The following is a 14,434-nucleotide window of genomic DNA, read 5'->3' as shown; positions in this document are numbered from 1 at the left end:
GTCCTTCCTTTAAACTTAGTTTTTTCCGGTCGGATAGTCTATCAAAGTGCGTAACCATGTTTCCTAATCCCGTTCACTGGGTCCTTTCACGTATCTCACGAAACTCACAAAGAGGAGTAGGAAAGATCCCCTTTCGGGATTGGCAATTTAATTAAAACTTTGAACACAGGTAGAATTATTCTATCTCTGCAAAATATATTCCTTTGTCGGGTCGTTTAATATTTATAACATATACGTACAATTTCATTAATTCAATTACATTTTAATATTCAACGGTAGGAAATTTTAATTGATAATGGTATCTTGGGAGTAATAGATCTGATCTTCCGATCTGATCTTAAAGTTACAACATGATTTATATGTATATAAATTTGTTTACAAAAAGAAGGAAAGAAAGAAAGAAAGAAAGAAAAAGTAATAACAGCGTGGAAAAAATTCAGAAATAAAGAGATTCGATTTAGTATTCTGATTTTTAGATTGTTTGAAACGGTATTAGGATCAAAAATTAAAGCGTTTCGACTTCGTTCCAATCAGTATTCTCCAAACAGAGTACGAATCAAACCTCAAACAACATTCAAATCCAACCGTAAGATTGGACCGTTTTGTTTACGCCAACCTGAACAAACATCGAAACACAGGTTGTCAGCGTTTAACAAGGGAAACACTTGTACGTTGTAACAACTAAGGGATGATTAAATTCGTGATATCGTTAAACAAAACGTTATACACGATATTAACAAACACGATAATTTTACTTGCAAAATAGAAAGATATTGAAAATGAAAACGGAGCAAAATAGGAGAAGATTTTTGAAAGAAAAAAATTTTCTTATTTATATCTTCAAATACAACAAAATGTAAAGGTTCGTGTTCGATGTAATTCTCTTCCCCCCTCAAAATTTAGAAAACGTCATTGATCAAAATTCTTCTTTCACTTTCAATGGTCGCGAAAATAAAAAGGGCCGCAATAAATCTACAAAATGGCAGAACGATTAAATACGATCCAAAGGAGCTTTGAATGAATTTCAAAGCTATGCATCCTTTTTCTTTTTCTTTTTATTCCATTCGAGTCTTGGCATTGTGATTTTCGAGTCGCCATATTTCTCTCCTTTTCTCCTAACCCTTTCTCTGTGAAACGGATCCAGTATTCTGTAACTGAACGCTCGGTGTAGCTTAAGGGCTTCATTTCGCGTTTTCGTAATTAAATTGCACTGATTAAAAGCCGCATTTTGCAACTTGGATCATACGTTCCGCCATTGTTTCCCGCACTGGAAAACTAGGTTGCGTGCAAGCATATTTTACTTCACGATTGCACGTGATAATGTGCTATTTTTTTCGCCAGATATTTAATGACATTGTTCGTCGAAGAACGATGTTACTCGCGTTTCGCGTTTCTTCTAATCCGTCGTAACGATAATTTCTTTTTTTTTTTCTTTTGCTCGATCGTGAGATTCTTGATTGAATATTATATCGACGAGATGCGATTTAAGTTTATAGTGATTTCTCTTTATAAAATTCTTATCGTGTTTCGTATATTTTTATGAAAACTTTTGTAATTCTCTTTCTTCCGCTCGAGATTCTCTGACTGGAAGAAAGAATCAGCGAGACGAGTCTCAAATTTAATCAACATGCTTCTCTTTTTTAAGCGAGGAAAAAATGTACGTAAAGGGAGAAATTCAAGATAAAATTCGGCGACATATGATGAGTGCGATGGGTGAAAATATTTTCACAAGTTTCAAAATTTCGAATAGTTTTCCGGGAAATAATGATGTATGAAAATGGTAATACGAAAGGGAGCAAAACTTTTTCCAGATAAATAACATAACCATGGAAAATTTCGAGAAACGAAGGAAATCTGCTCACGTGCCGCAGGATGAAATTTACTTCTTCCTGTCATTTGGGGTGAATCTCCTTTTGTGAAATGCGTTTCACCGGTGAACAATTCCGTGGAAATATTTCCGAGCGATGAAAAATCCTGCTCCCGTTCTCGAATAAAAATTACATCAGAGGAAAAGGTGTCAACGATAATTACGTGTTGTCGGCGAGGAGGGAGAACGAGATTACGCGTCATCTTTCTACGAATAAGTTTCACAGAGAGCGAATTCGCACTCGATATTTCGCGCACAATTTTACAACATATCGATATAGATGCAGAAGAGAAATAGACTTGAATCTTTTTCTCGAGATAAAATTATTCTCAACTCCTTCGTATTCGATCGTGTATTTTCTCACTGTTGATCATTCCGAGATAGATAATACTTGGAAACAGTTACAAAACTGTCTCGTTAATATCAAATAAATTTATTTTTAATTCAAACTTGATCCCTATTAATCTCCTCGAAATAAGGAATCGTTCCCAAAGATCAACGATAAAAAAGGCGAAACGCGGTGTTTAAGGGAAAAAAGGGTCAATGGGAAAGGAAGAATTCCTTTCGAAAGGAATATCCTTTCGTAAAAATAGGACTCTTAGAATTATAGAAAGGTCGCGGACCATGGAGAGGCGCCTCTCCTTATATTCTTTTATCTGGAAACGGACCGCCATATTTCTTTCGAGTTTCTTCCCCATTGCTCCATTAAACCGGCAATGGCGGTGATGGACATCGATCAACTCGATCGGTGGACGGAAGCAGCTCCATTGTTGCTGTTCGCGCCCCATTTCTGGTCAAAATTTTGGGCTTCGATCTATTCAAAGGATTTAATCAATTTAACGTAGCGTTGGAATAATTTGGAAAGGTATGTGAAAAAGATGTGAGGTAATGGTAAATTTATCTTTGGTATATTTGCTTGCTGGTGTGTTATTTGAGAATAATAATGTGTTTTATATATATATATAAAATATATATCATATGTTTGATGTATTTACGTGTGCAATGTTTGCCAATCTTTCGGCAAATATTTGTAACGAAATTTGGGAGAGAAACTGTATCATTGGAGTTTGGCTCCCTTTCGAAGAAATATACGGAACGAATTTGCACAATTTGTGTGGGGAACGTAGAAGAATATAGATCGAGAGCATTTCGCTTGGAGAAGAATATTTTCAAATTCAACGAGAGGAGTGTGAAATAGTAGGTTATTCTTCCTCCTCCAAACTAATAATAAAGAGAGCGATCGATATATTTTTTTTACATGAACGATTTATACCAGAATCTCAATTGAAAAGTATGCGAAAAATTGGTATATCTTGTATATAGCATATTGGATTTATTCCATGTGACTCGAATTTAAATTTCCGAGATCAATTTACGAGTTTTCCAAGATCCTGCGGATTTTTGCGTTGAATTATGTAATACTCCGTATGTCATTAAATGGAATATTTTAAGGAATATAATCGGATTGCAAATTGAATTCATCGATTTTCGTTATGCGTACGAAATAAAAATTTCATTTCGTCCAAGACGCGAGTCCTTCTCCAAAAATGAGAGGAATTTTAATCCCGCTTGCGCGTGTGTGTCCGTCTATATCTTCTTAATACCTGCCTCCATTTCATATCTATCTTTTCTGAAAATTTTGAGAAGATTAAATTTCGTATTTACCTACGATATGCATATTCAGACAGGAGAAAAATCGATCTTTCGACAGAGGATTTCGTATTTACCAAGTTTTCCCCCCAATTTCGAGCGGAAGCTCGAACAACTCGGGCAATCGAATTTTACTCGAAGAAACTTTTCAATTTTTCTTTAAGGAGTTAATCTTGGAGGTGAAACAATGAAAGTTCTCGTCAATCTGAGCAATAACAGTTTAATTTTCGGAATGACGATGACTGTCAATAAGAATAATAAAAATATAAATTGTTTTAAAATTATGTATTTGCACGTTCTCTTAGGATTCTGCTTCCTTTATTTCGAGTAATTATTTCAACATCGATGGTATCATTTCTAACAATTGAAAGAGTTTCACAAATCTTCTTTTATATAAATTACTGACGTACTCGAATCTAACCCATTGATAACAATTAATACCGTCGTTCTACCGCGGAAAATTCGATTTTCCGAAGAAAATCCCATTTATTTCCTGTGTTTTACCGTCACGTTACTCCTCGTCCCAAAGGAATTCGATCGATGAAGGTCGCCGAAAAAGAGGGGGAAAGGAGAGAAGAAAAAGAGAAAAAAGATCACATCCTCATTATTCTTTATCATCGTGAATTTTATCAGACCACTCGTCCCCAAACTTAATCTTTCACGTCGAATTTGGAACACATAATTTCACGATTATTAACAATAATAACGAACACAGCGATAAATTTATTTCATCGAATCTTTTCTTGTGTCTCCATCTCTATATCAATCCAAAACAAAAGGGAAAAAGAGAAAAGAAGTTCTGCGTTCTTTTTCTTCTTCCTTTTTTCACGTGAACGATAAATGCGTTCACGCGAGATGAACGTGACACTTGTTGACACTGCAGGGGAGTAACTTGAAAAGACTCTTCAAGGGAGGTTTCTTTCTCTCTCTCGGCTCGACGCGTTAATTAACTGGTACGGCAATTAACAGCGAATAAGATTAGCATCTTTCTTAAGTTCTTAAACGAGGAAGATCGAGAGAGTAGAGTCTGGAGATGCTTAGCGACCTGGACGAAGTACATAGTTGATAGGAGTTACTTTTGAATTGAGAGTTACTTCTTGGAATCTTGGAGCCATTTAATAATTTACCACCCAGTATCGATCAATTTTCTAAGCACGTTCTTTTTCTAAAGTTTAATATCAAATGTTGACAAATTCCTTTGATTAAATTCGTTTTAAGTCTTGATTCGAAGCGCGAGGAGTGTTTTATTTCGACGAATATTCGTTGTATCGTTGTTTGAACAGGAAGAGATTTGAATTAAAAATTACATCGAAAAGTATAATAATCTTGGAACGAAATAAAATAGATGAGATTATAGGAAGAGATTTTATGACGAATAATATCGTTTAATTTATTAATTCAAAATTAATCGGATATTTTTTCCGAGTTATTACAAATATTGTCGCATTATAATATCGGGTAGGTATTCAAAAAGAAAAAGAACAGTCAATTACCGTTAACCGATGATTCTTGTTAAAACGACACCATAATTGATTAAAGACGTTTTCCTTTGGTTGGCGTAAATTGAGATATTCCTGGAAGTTATTCCACTTGGAGAGCAGTTAGTTTATTCTTTCGATAAATTGCACGCTCGAAGGGCTCGAAGGAACGCTTTCGATTCCCAGACGAGTTGAACACTTTGACGACGAGATACATCAAATTTGTTCCAACAATATCGGATTTAGAAAAAATAAAACCATTTCGACTTCAAAAACTTTACGACCGAGATTCTTGAGATTTCTTCAATCGTTCTATAATCTAATATTTTTTTTTCTCTTACTTCGTTTACATTTAAAAAATCTAAGTATATATCCTAGAATCAAAATTTTAATTCTGAAGATTTAAATTTCTCAGAGTATTTTCCAACATGCATTTCTCTGATATCCTGTTTCGATTCAAGGAACGATCTAGCCATAGATCTGACTCCGATACACTCTTTGCAACGCTGTGCGATCGATTTTGATAAAAAAGCTGAAAAAGGTAAACAACGTTTCTTCCAAGAAATTTATATAACATCCCCCTTTTTCTCTCTCTCAAAGTGAATTATCTCAAGAAAAGTTCCAAATAAAGCGAACAGCGATAGCCAAGCAACAATCCAATTCTTACATTTCGACCGAAAAATACACCGATATTCTTTCACTGGGACGCGAGTACAAGCTAATATCTCTCCGGCGAAACTGTTTCCTGTATCGTTTCGGAAGATCTCCAACTGTAAGAAGAACCTCCTTCTTTCCCTTTCCTTTTTTCTCGATCGATGAAACGGACGGAAGAAATCTGTTCGAGAGAGAAAGAGAGAAGTTTACGATCGCAAAGGAGGAAACATGATTTTTACCACCGCCATTTTCCGACCATTACCCTCGTTAAATTTATTACACCTGTGATGGTGTTGGAACAATTCGAATCGACACCCTATTCGAGCAACTTTCATCGAAGAACGGAGGAGGAAGATCGATTATTCTTCCGGGTCCCAACTCGATGATGGAGGAGATGTAAATAAAGAAGCGTGTACCTTGTGGGAGAAATAAATTGTAACGTAATAGGGAGGAAAGGAACCATGATGGAGGATGACGAAGCGAATCGTTAAATTTCCTCACAAGTGAGGGGAAGGTAAAAATTTTCGAAAAATCTTCGAAATTTAAACGCGCCCTGTCGCGAGGAAAGAAGCGAGCAAGAAGAATATATACGCGAGGAGGATAGAAAAATTGGTAGTTGGAAAAGTGTGACGCGTGCACGAACTCTCGAGGTCGATATATAAAGTATATATATATATATATATGGAGACTCGTGTCTCTGCCGCGTTCCTCGGCATCACGTATCATTTGTATCTCCCTCGACGTGCCTCTCCCCTTTGAACTTTATCGATACGTCTTACCCTTATTTTCCCCCCACCCCCCTCGTCCCCGTGCCCTCGTTTCGGCTCGGCATGCAGAGCAACAGATGCCGAGAGAAACGTCAAAGAAAACGTGAATACGAAAGTAGGGATAGGGTCGCAGAAATAGGGAAGCGGAGCAGGAGGAAACCGTGGAAGCGGAATGGCGGCTCTAAGCTTCCTTCCCCTCCTCTCCTCCCTCACCTATAACCGTTTCTCGGCATTGAAATTCCATTTTCGTGGGGAAGGTCTCCTCTTTGTGCGGCCCGCCATCCTCGAATAAATTAAATAAACCGAACGAAACCGAACGAACGAGACGCCAGATTTGTTCTAGCTCCGTCCAACGATAAGATATGATCCTTTTTTCGTGAGTTTATCATGAGAGATAATGGAGAGAGAGAGAGGAGTTAAAGTCTTCTTTCTTTTTTTTATTTTCCTTTCTTCTTTCAGATTTAACGGCGGGATAAAAGTTTGATGTTCGTTTTGAGGAGGGAAAATTACACGATGGTCGATCGCTAGTTGAAAGTGGAGGGATAATAATATCATGGGTTGTAAAAGAAAGAGTTTTATCATCTTCGTTTTCGAATGAATTTGGATTTGGTTTATTTTTTTATGGATTTTTTCGCTTAAATTCACTTAAGATTTTTCTCAGGTCGCTTTAGAAATATCTCTTCCGAATAGCTCTCGATGCACGTGGAGATTAAGGAGTTAGTTTATTGAAGGGGGGAATGGTTGGATTCTCCCGCCACGGTCGTTTATTAATATCGTGGCGAATAATACGCAACGGTGCTTTGTACAAATTAGCTCGCCAGGCCGTGCATAACGAGGTAAACGTGGCTTATCCCACCAGATATCGACTCCTTCTTTCAACCTAGGCCGCCGTTTCTCTTTCTTTTTCTCCGTTTTCGTCCCCTTTTCTCTCCTCTCTCTCTCTCTATTTCTCTCTCTCGCTTTTTTTCTCCCGTGTCTCCTGTGTAATATCAACCGTGCGATTCCGTGCTCTTTTCTCGGGTTTCTGGATTTTATATATTTTTACTTACCTTTATATTTTCCAATCTTCGTTAAAATTACAACGTACTTTCTTCGGATGAAAACAAGATTTCTTTGCCGGTCGGTTCGATTTATAATATAATAAAGATTCGGATTAAAGAAATGAGAAGTTTAAAAGATTGTACCTGCCATTTAACGGTGGATGTCGTTAACCGATGAATCATTTGATAAAATCCAGATATTACGCTTTATCATTCCGTTCGAAATAACGAGAATTCTTCTTTGATGTTGTACAACTTTAAGTATTCGATTTTAATCAGGAAACAGAGTGAACTTTGATCTATAATCAAAGTGTTTTAATTAAATTCCGCAACTTTAATATCGAAGAGAAAAGTCTGTTCGTCGATTCCTCGATAATTCGATCCTTTCATATTTTTTTTTTTTTATTATTATATATATATATTATATAATCTCTGAGGATTGAAGAGTATAATATATTTTTGATCGAACGAATACCATTATATTTCGAATTATTATTGTTTCGAGATATAAAAGTTTCATTCTCCAACGTGACGAACTCTAAATAAATGCACCTTAACGGGATTCAAAACGCAATAAATTCAAATGAGTATGCCATAAATCCTGTGCGCCAAGGAACCATAAATCCGTTTGTGACGTTACACGAACCTCTAACAATCGTTTATAACTTGAATAACGTGTTACTACATCGATCGTTACCTTCTGGACGAGATCGTTTTTAATCGTTTAAAGGGCGTCGTTGAACGAGTCATCGACGCGTTGGAAAGAACGTTTGTGATTTTTATTATTATCTTCTTGCGAAAAGGAACCACGAAAAGGAACGTTATACAATTTTGTAAAATCATTGAAAATTTCTTTCGCGAAATTTAATTAGAAAATTACGAAAATCACGAATTCAAAATCAGAATAAATTAAATTTAAATATTTCCCGAATATTTGTGAACCAGTTTTTCAACGAATCTGCAATTTGCCTAATTAGATCCAATTAACTTTTTCACAAATTTAAAGACCCTTGAAGATCCTCCAAATGATTCTCCTTATTAAATTTCTCATCGTCCCTTTTCAACTTGGAAATTCGGAAAACTGTCATCGATCGTTTTCGATTTCTGAGCCATTTTCACGCATAAATCAATTTCCGGGCTCAAACAGAATCCTTGTCGAGGAGAAGGATATTTGCAGAAGAGCGAAATACCGATTCTGTTTCCACGAATCATCAAAATGATTCTTCTTGTTAAATTTTTCAGTCGTCTCTGTTGAAAATTCGAAAAACTGTCATCGAAACGTTTTAGATTTCTGTGCTCATTTTCATAAACGCATCAATTTCCGCGTTCAAGTTCAATCAAAGAGAAGGATATTTGCAAAAGAGCGAAATACTGATTCTATTTCTCTCCGAATCGGCGCGCACGAGAAGAAAATGGCTCTCGTATCGTGGCGTGTCCGAGTCGAAACGCTCCTCGGGGACGTCGCTTCTTTCGGATTTAAATTAGATCCTTTAGACACGTCAAAGACACGCTCGCTCAACGTACTTTCATCTCCATATTTTTCATTTCTCCTTCCATCCTTGAATTGGGGACGAATGTCCGTTGTTTTCAAAAAAGATATATATATATGTAAAGCTAAATTATTTCTCCACGTCTCGAAAATCATATAATTGATTCCCCATTTTTCTTTAATTTCACAAACTCGAGAAAAATCGATTATAATTTATAAAGGTGAAGGTAATCATCGAGATTATTTATGCGTGGGAATTTTGAAATTTTTCGAAAAAAAAGAGAAAGAATGTATAAACAAAAAAGTTGAATTATTTTTCGAAAATTATATAATTGATTCTCTATTTCTTTTTAATTTCACAAACTCGATTGTGATTTATAAACGTGAAGGTAATCATCGAGATTACTTGTGCGTGGGAATTTTGAAATTTTTCGAAAAAAAAACGAGAAAGAATGTATAAACAAAAAAGTTGAATTATTTTTCGAAAATTATATAATTGATTCTCTATTTCTTTTTAATTTCACAAACTCGATTGTGATTTATAAACGTGAAGGTAATCGAGATTACTTGTGCGTGGGAATTTTGAAATTTTTCGAAAAAAAAACGAGAAAGAATGTATAAACAAAAAAGTTGAATTCGCTCGTTTGGAAATATCCCGAAGCGAGATCCAAATATAGTTTTATTAATGGCGATACGAAAATTGATACCCGTACCTGTTGACTTTACCCTGGTCACCCTCGTGTCATTAATTCGAAATATTCGTCGCTATGAAATATGATTGGGATCGGCCGCGTCATCAATATGGCGGTGAATCCATTGCGGAAATATTCCAAGCCGCTTCTTCTTCGTCAAACAAGTTGCGAAACAAATGTGCTGCGCCACTTTGTTTGATAAAATAATATTTTATCGCGATCATGTTCTCGATAAATATCCATTGTCGAATCATCCTTCCTTTCCCTGTATTTTTTTTAATTTATTATGCGTGTGTATATATATATCTATATTTATGTCTATGTGTTAATGCTTTTTCTCCGTTTGTTCTTATAAAAAGAAAAATCGATCGATCTAATATGAAATGATCATTAAGCTGCGGATATTTCCGAGTTGTTTCAAAATTTGAAGAGAAATCTGCATTTCTTTGATCAGAAAAGAAAAGAAAGAAATTTGATTCCGCACAGATCCACAATATAACAATTATTAACGGATCGATCAGGTGTGAAAGACGATTGCTAAAATCTTGAAAAAAAAATAAATAAAAATGGATACGCTTCGGGATGACGAAAAATGATGAGAGAGAATCAGGCAAGGGGCGTGAAATCGAAGGAGGGGGAAGGATCGATCGATCGTCCAGAGGGAAATTTTCTTTCACTTGGATGGTTTTTTTTTTAAACATGCAATTCTCAAACATATTTCGTTCGTACGATGATTCTCGAGTAGCGGTATATTAATTAAGAGGGAGTGAAGGGCGAAAGGAAAAAACGCACGTATACCACGTCTGATCGATATTACCGCAACGACGCAAGACTGGGCACACACGCAAGTGCGAGCGAGGAGAAAACGAAGTGGAAATGATCGTGGGTCGTTTGTCGCAATTTTCAACGAATTTTCGTCCAATTCCTCTTATCTATACAACAAATTGTCTCCTTTCGATCCTAATCAATCGTTCGATTAAACGGAATCTTGTATTTTTCTATCGTTCGAGAAATATTTATTTATCATTCGATCTTATCGATTAAAACAGATTTTTAACACTACCGTTTTTTCGATAAGAAAGGAGAGGAGAAAGAAATAAAGGATGAATTGTGACGGTCCTATTCCAGAGTTCAAGAAACGGATGGTTCCTTCTTCGAAAGTTTCACCGCGTTATCTTGGAGGCAGGAAAACCGAAGGCTCGTCGTCCTTCAGGAAGTGGAGGCAAGGGCCAAGGAACCACCACCACCGTCCAGAGACACCAGTTTGACGTCTTCGCAGTCCTATCGTTTCACCAAAAAGGAGGTATTTATAAATATATTAAAAAAAAGAAGAAGAAGAAATTAATAATTACTTCGTCACGATGTGATTTGATGTTAAAATTGAACGCGTAATTGCAAAGAAATATAGACGAAGAAAAATTTTAAGAAGGAAAGGATACGAGTAAAATAGACTACAAGTCGCGTAATTGTGAAAGTTTACCGCACGAAACGTGTACGTAACGAGTGTGTAAGTTTCCGGTTTTCAGCACGACAAGCTGTAACAACCAGGCAACGTGGTATATAAACGCGAAAGCTTGCAACCATCCACTATCATTTAACGCGAGATAGAGTTGTTAACTACTTTCGGCCGACGTAATGCAGCCAGGTGCGCGTCGAATTTAATCGCGCTTTAAACAATACACTTTCGTGCCTGAAATTAATCGCGCGACTATGAAAATGAAAGCACGATAACGGGCCGAAAACACAATGTTCGAGTGCGGGTCTGTATTTACATTATACGGGGTAAATTGAAAATTTATCGAAAACTTAATAAACTTTTTTCTCGTAGCCAATAATAAATATAGATAAATTTCCAGATATTTCGTAGATTCAAGATGGATTAATCAGATTTAATTTATCTTCTTTTAACGTGTCTTCTCTTCTCATCATCGATACGTACGGCGAGGTATATAATTCGTAACAATTTTAAATCATACTCCAGATCTGTTGAATGAACGATTTAACTCGGTTAAGATAAATATTAGTATTCTCTCTCGAAGGTCCGGAAAATCTTTGTATACCGATGTCGAACGAACCCTTTAATGAAGATCTTTCGAGTCTTGGAACACGTATAATTAATTATGAATCATGCCAGGTTTCGAAAAAAGGGGTCGATGCTCGTCTGATGAACAACTGCAAGAGGCAATTTTTCTCTGTAATTAAATGATGTTTATTGATAAAAAAAAAGAAAGGGAAGATTTTTATTGAATTCTACGTTGCAGCGCGATTTTTGTGCTCCATATCTACGCATATACATTCGAAGGAAAAAACGCGACATTAATGAACGTCCAGGAATCGATCTCTGCGCGGTTTCTACTCGTGAATGTTCATTAATACAAACGTCACACTTATCGCTGGTGTTGCGGCCCTTTGCACGCACATTTTGTCATCCGTCATGCCGTCGTGCAGCCTGTTAGTTTATATTCCCATTGAAATATTATACGCCCAGGTCGATCGAGACGACGGACGGACACCCGTTTTTAATAATACGGCCGACGTTTGTTTATCCGGCAAACGGACCCGCAATTTCATGATTGCATTTCCCAGAAAACTATATTTCATGCAAGATATCGAGCACGGTCACGAGAATGTTCAATCACGAATCCACGGCTAAGCGGTATATAATTCTTCTCTAGTTTTAGTTTTATTTAGTTTTAGTATTTTCCATTTTATGACTTTTCTCTTTTCTTTGTTTTCTTTTATCATGTTAACGAATGATATCGAAGATATTTGAATGGATACGGAATTGATTGCGAGTATGTTTACGCATAGGCTGTTTTTTTTATATATATCTCGATAATATTTATTCTTATTTTCGTCTTTGGAAAAGCATGAAAATATACGGATATACACGTAGAAGGTTTCTGTGAATAGTTTATAATTTAGGTTAAATTTAGGTTCGATGAGTAAATACGATATGGACGTTAAAGCGTATATGCAATATCGATGGGATAGCATATTGTTCGCCTGTATAATCGTTCGTATCAATTGATGAATGGAATAAAATTTATTTCGAATGAAATAATGAGATATTAATTCGGTACGTGTACGTATATATATATATATATATAAAACTTATATCGAAGTATTATAATTCGAATTCGAGTTAATTAAACGGTAAATATCGTATTAAAATTGTAGCAAAATTTATTTTGAAAGTTCGAAGAATCATTGTTTTCCGTTCAGACTGATTCGTTTTATTTTCAGATTCAAATATGATATTATATCGCGGGTTAGTTCATATTTAGTGGAGTTCACTTGGAGCGTATAAATATAAATAACGTTTGATTAAAATTTGATAATTAATAGAATTTTACTCGTGAATATTTTCAAAAAATCGAAGCGGTCCGTATTAATTTTCCAAAGGTTCCCATTTAATTTCACGCATTTAAAAGCTCGAATTTTACGATCAATTTACGAAACGAAATATTTTCGTTCGATTTAATAACGCGCAAAATTAAGTTTTTTCTCTCTCTCTCTCTCTTTATACTTTCCAATTATAATGCTAAAACTCGAAATAATAAATTTCAATGATCAAAGTGCTCTCGTACAATTATTAATACAGATCGAGCGTATATCCGCTCTTAGAAATTTTAAACTTGTTGCGTTACAAATTGTTCCTCCATAAAGTAACGATAAAATAAAGCGGCCGAAATAATGTAAAATTGGCGAAAAATTTTAAGGAGAGATAATTATTTGTGCACGATTTCACGTCTTCTCCCAATCTCGTAAAAAGAGAGTGCTCTCGTAAAAAAAAAAAAAAAACGATCGTTTGTCCGGATGAAAAATGAGCGATAAAAAAAAGAATCCACGAAGGAAAGAATAATGATGTTCTGGAGAGAATTCAATGGAATCGTTCGAATCTTCTTTCTATCACTGGACTCTCTCTGTGACGATAGAGATCTCTCTTTCTTTTTTTTTTTTTTTCCCCCTCCTTTTCCCCCTCCTTCATTTCGCGAATTATTATTTCCACTGAAATCACGTTACACCCTTTTTTTCTTTCATCAAAACGACGAAGCCAATTTAAACGAGAAAGGAGATAGATAATAATGGAAAATGAAATTCATCCATGGATAATACATCAAAGATTCTTTGAATCTTTATTATTATTATTATTATTATTATTTGAAAAATTATCGATAATAATTTGAACGAAGGAGAAAGATCCTCCTGAGAATTTTTACGGTTATTCCACTTGTCCGAGTGATGATGTGCCAATACCACTTGTTTAACGTACGACTCGCTCACAAACTCGTTCTACTGTGTCTGCCCAACGATTGGTTACATTACTGTAGCAGAGCAGATTCCCGCGCGTTGCGATTCTTCACGTACAAATAATAGAAAGATTAGGAAAGATTATTTGATGGAAGATAAAAATTGACATACGTTATTTCAAACGTTTTACTTTTTAGATTAAATGCGCGTTATATGTTGGGAGCAGAGGATTATATAACCCGTTGAAAAAGTGATTAGTTAAAAATTTCGAATAAAGTTACTTCTTAATTATTTATTAAAATGGATTATAATAACTATTATATATATATTATAGTCGAAGAAGCTTCTCGTATAATCTCGTTTCCAATTATTTCCAATTATTATTATTATTTTGAACGATAAATTATCGGAGTAATTTCAACTATTGAATTTTCCCCATCACTGTATTTAATAAAAGAAGAGCTTCTTCATTTTTCTATAAATATCAAAATTACGCCATTTTGATTCTCACTCGATGCTATCTAAAGATCAATTTTATTCGTA

General features: G+C 35.4%; 1 protein-coding gene across 7 annotated transcripts in view; it reads left to right on the top strand.

The window, feature by feature from the left end:
- Positions 1–14,434, top strand: part of LOC107999339 (BAI1-associated protein 3) — a 90,398-nt gene that overhangs the window by 55,648 nt on the left and 20,316 nt on the right. For all 7 annotated transcript variants that reach the window (XM_062077311.1, XM_062077310.1, XM_017059097.3 and 4 more), the window contains exon 4: positions 10,766–10,940. In XM_062077311.1, the coding sequence (XP_061933295.1) occupies positions 10,766–10,940 (175 nt within the window). The remainder of the gene's footprint in view (positions 1–10,765; positions 10,941–14,434) is intronic.

This window comes from Apis cerana, linkage group LG7 (assembly GCF_029169275.1).
Source record: "Apis cerana isolate GH-2021 linkage group LG7, AcerK_1.0, whole genome shotgun sequence".
Lineage (NCBI taxonomy): Eukaryota > Metazoa > Arthropoda > Insecta > Hymenoptera > Apidae > Apis > Apis cerana.
This window is presented reverse-complemented; position numbering and strand designations above follow the sequence as displayed.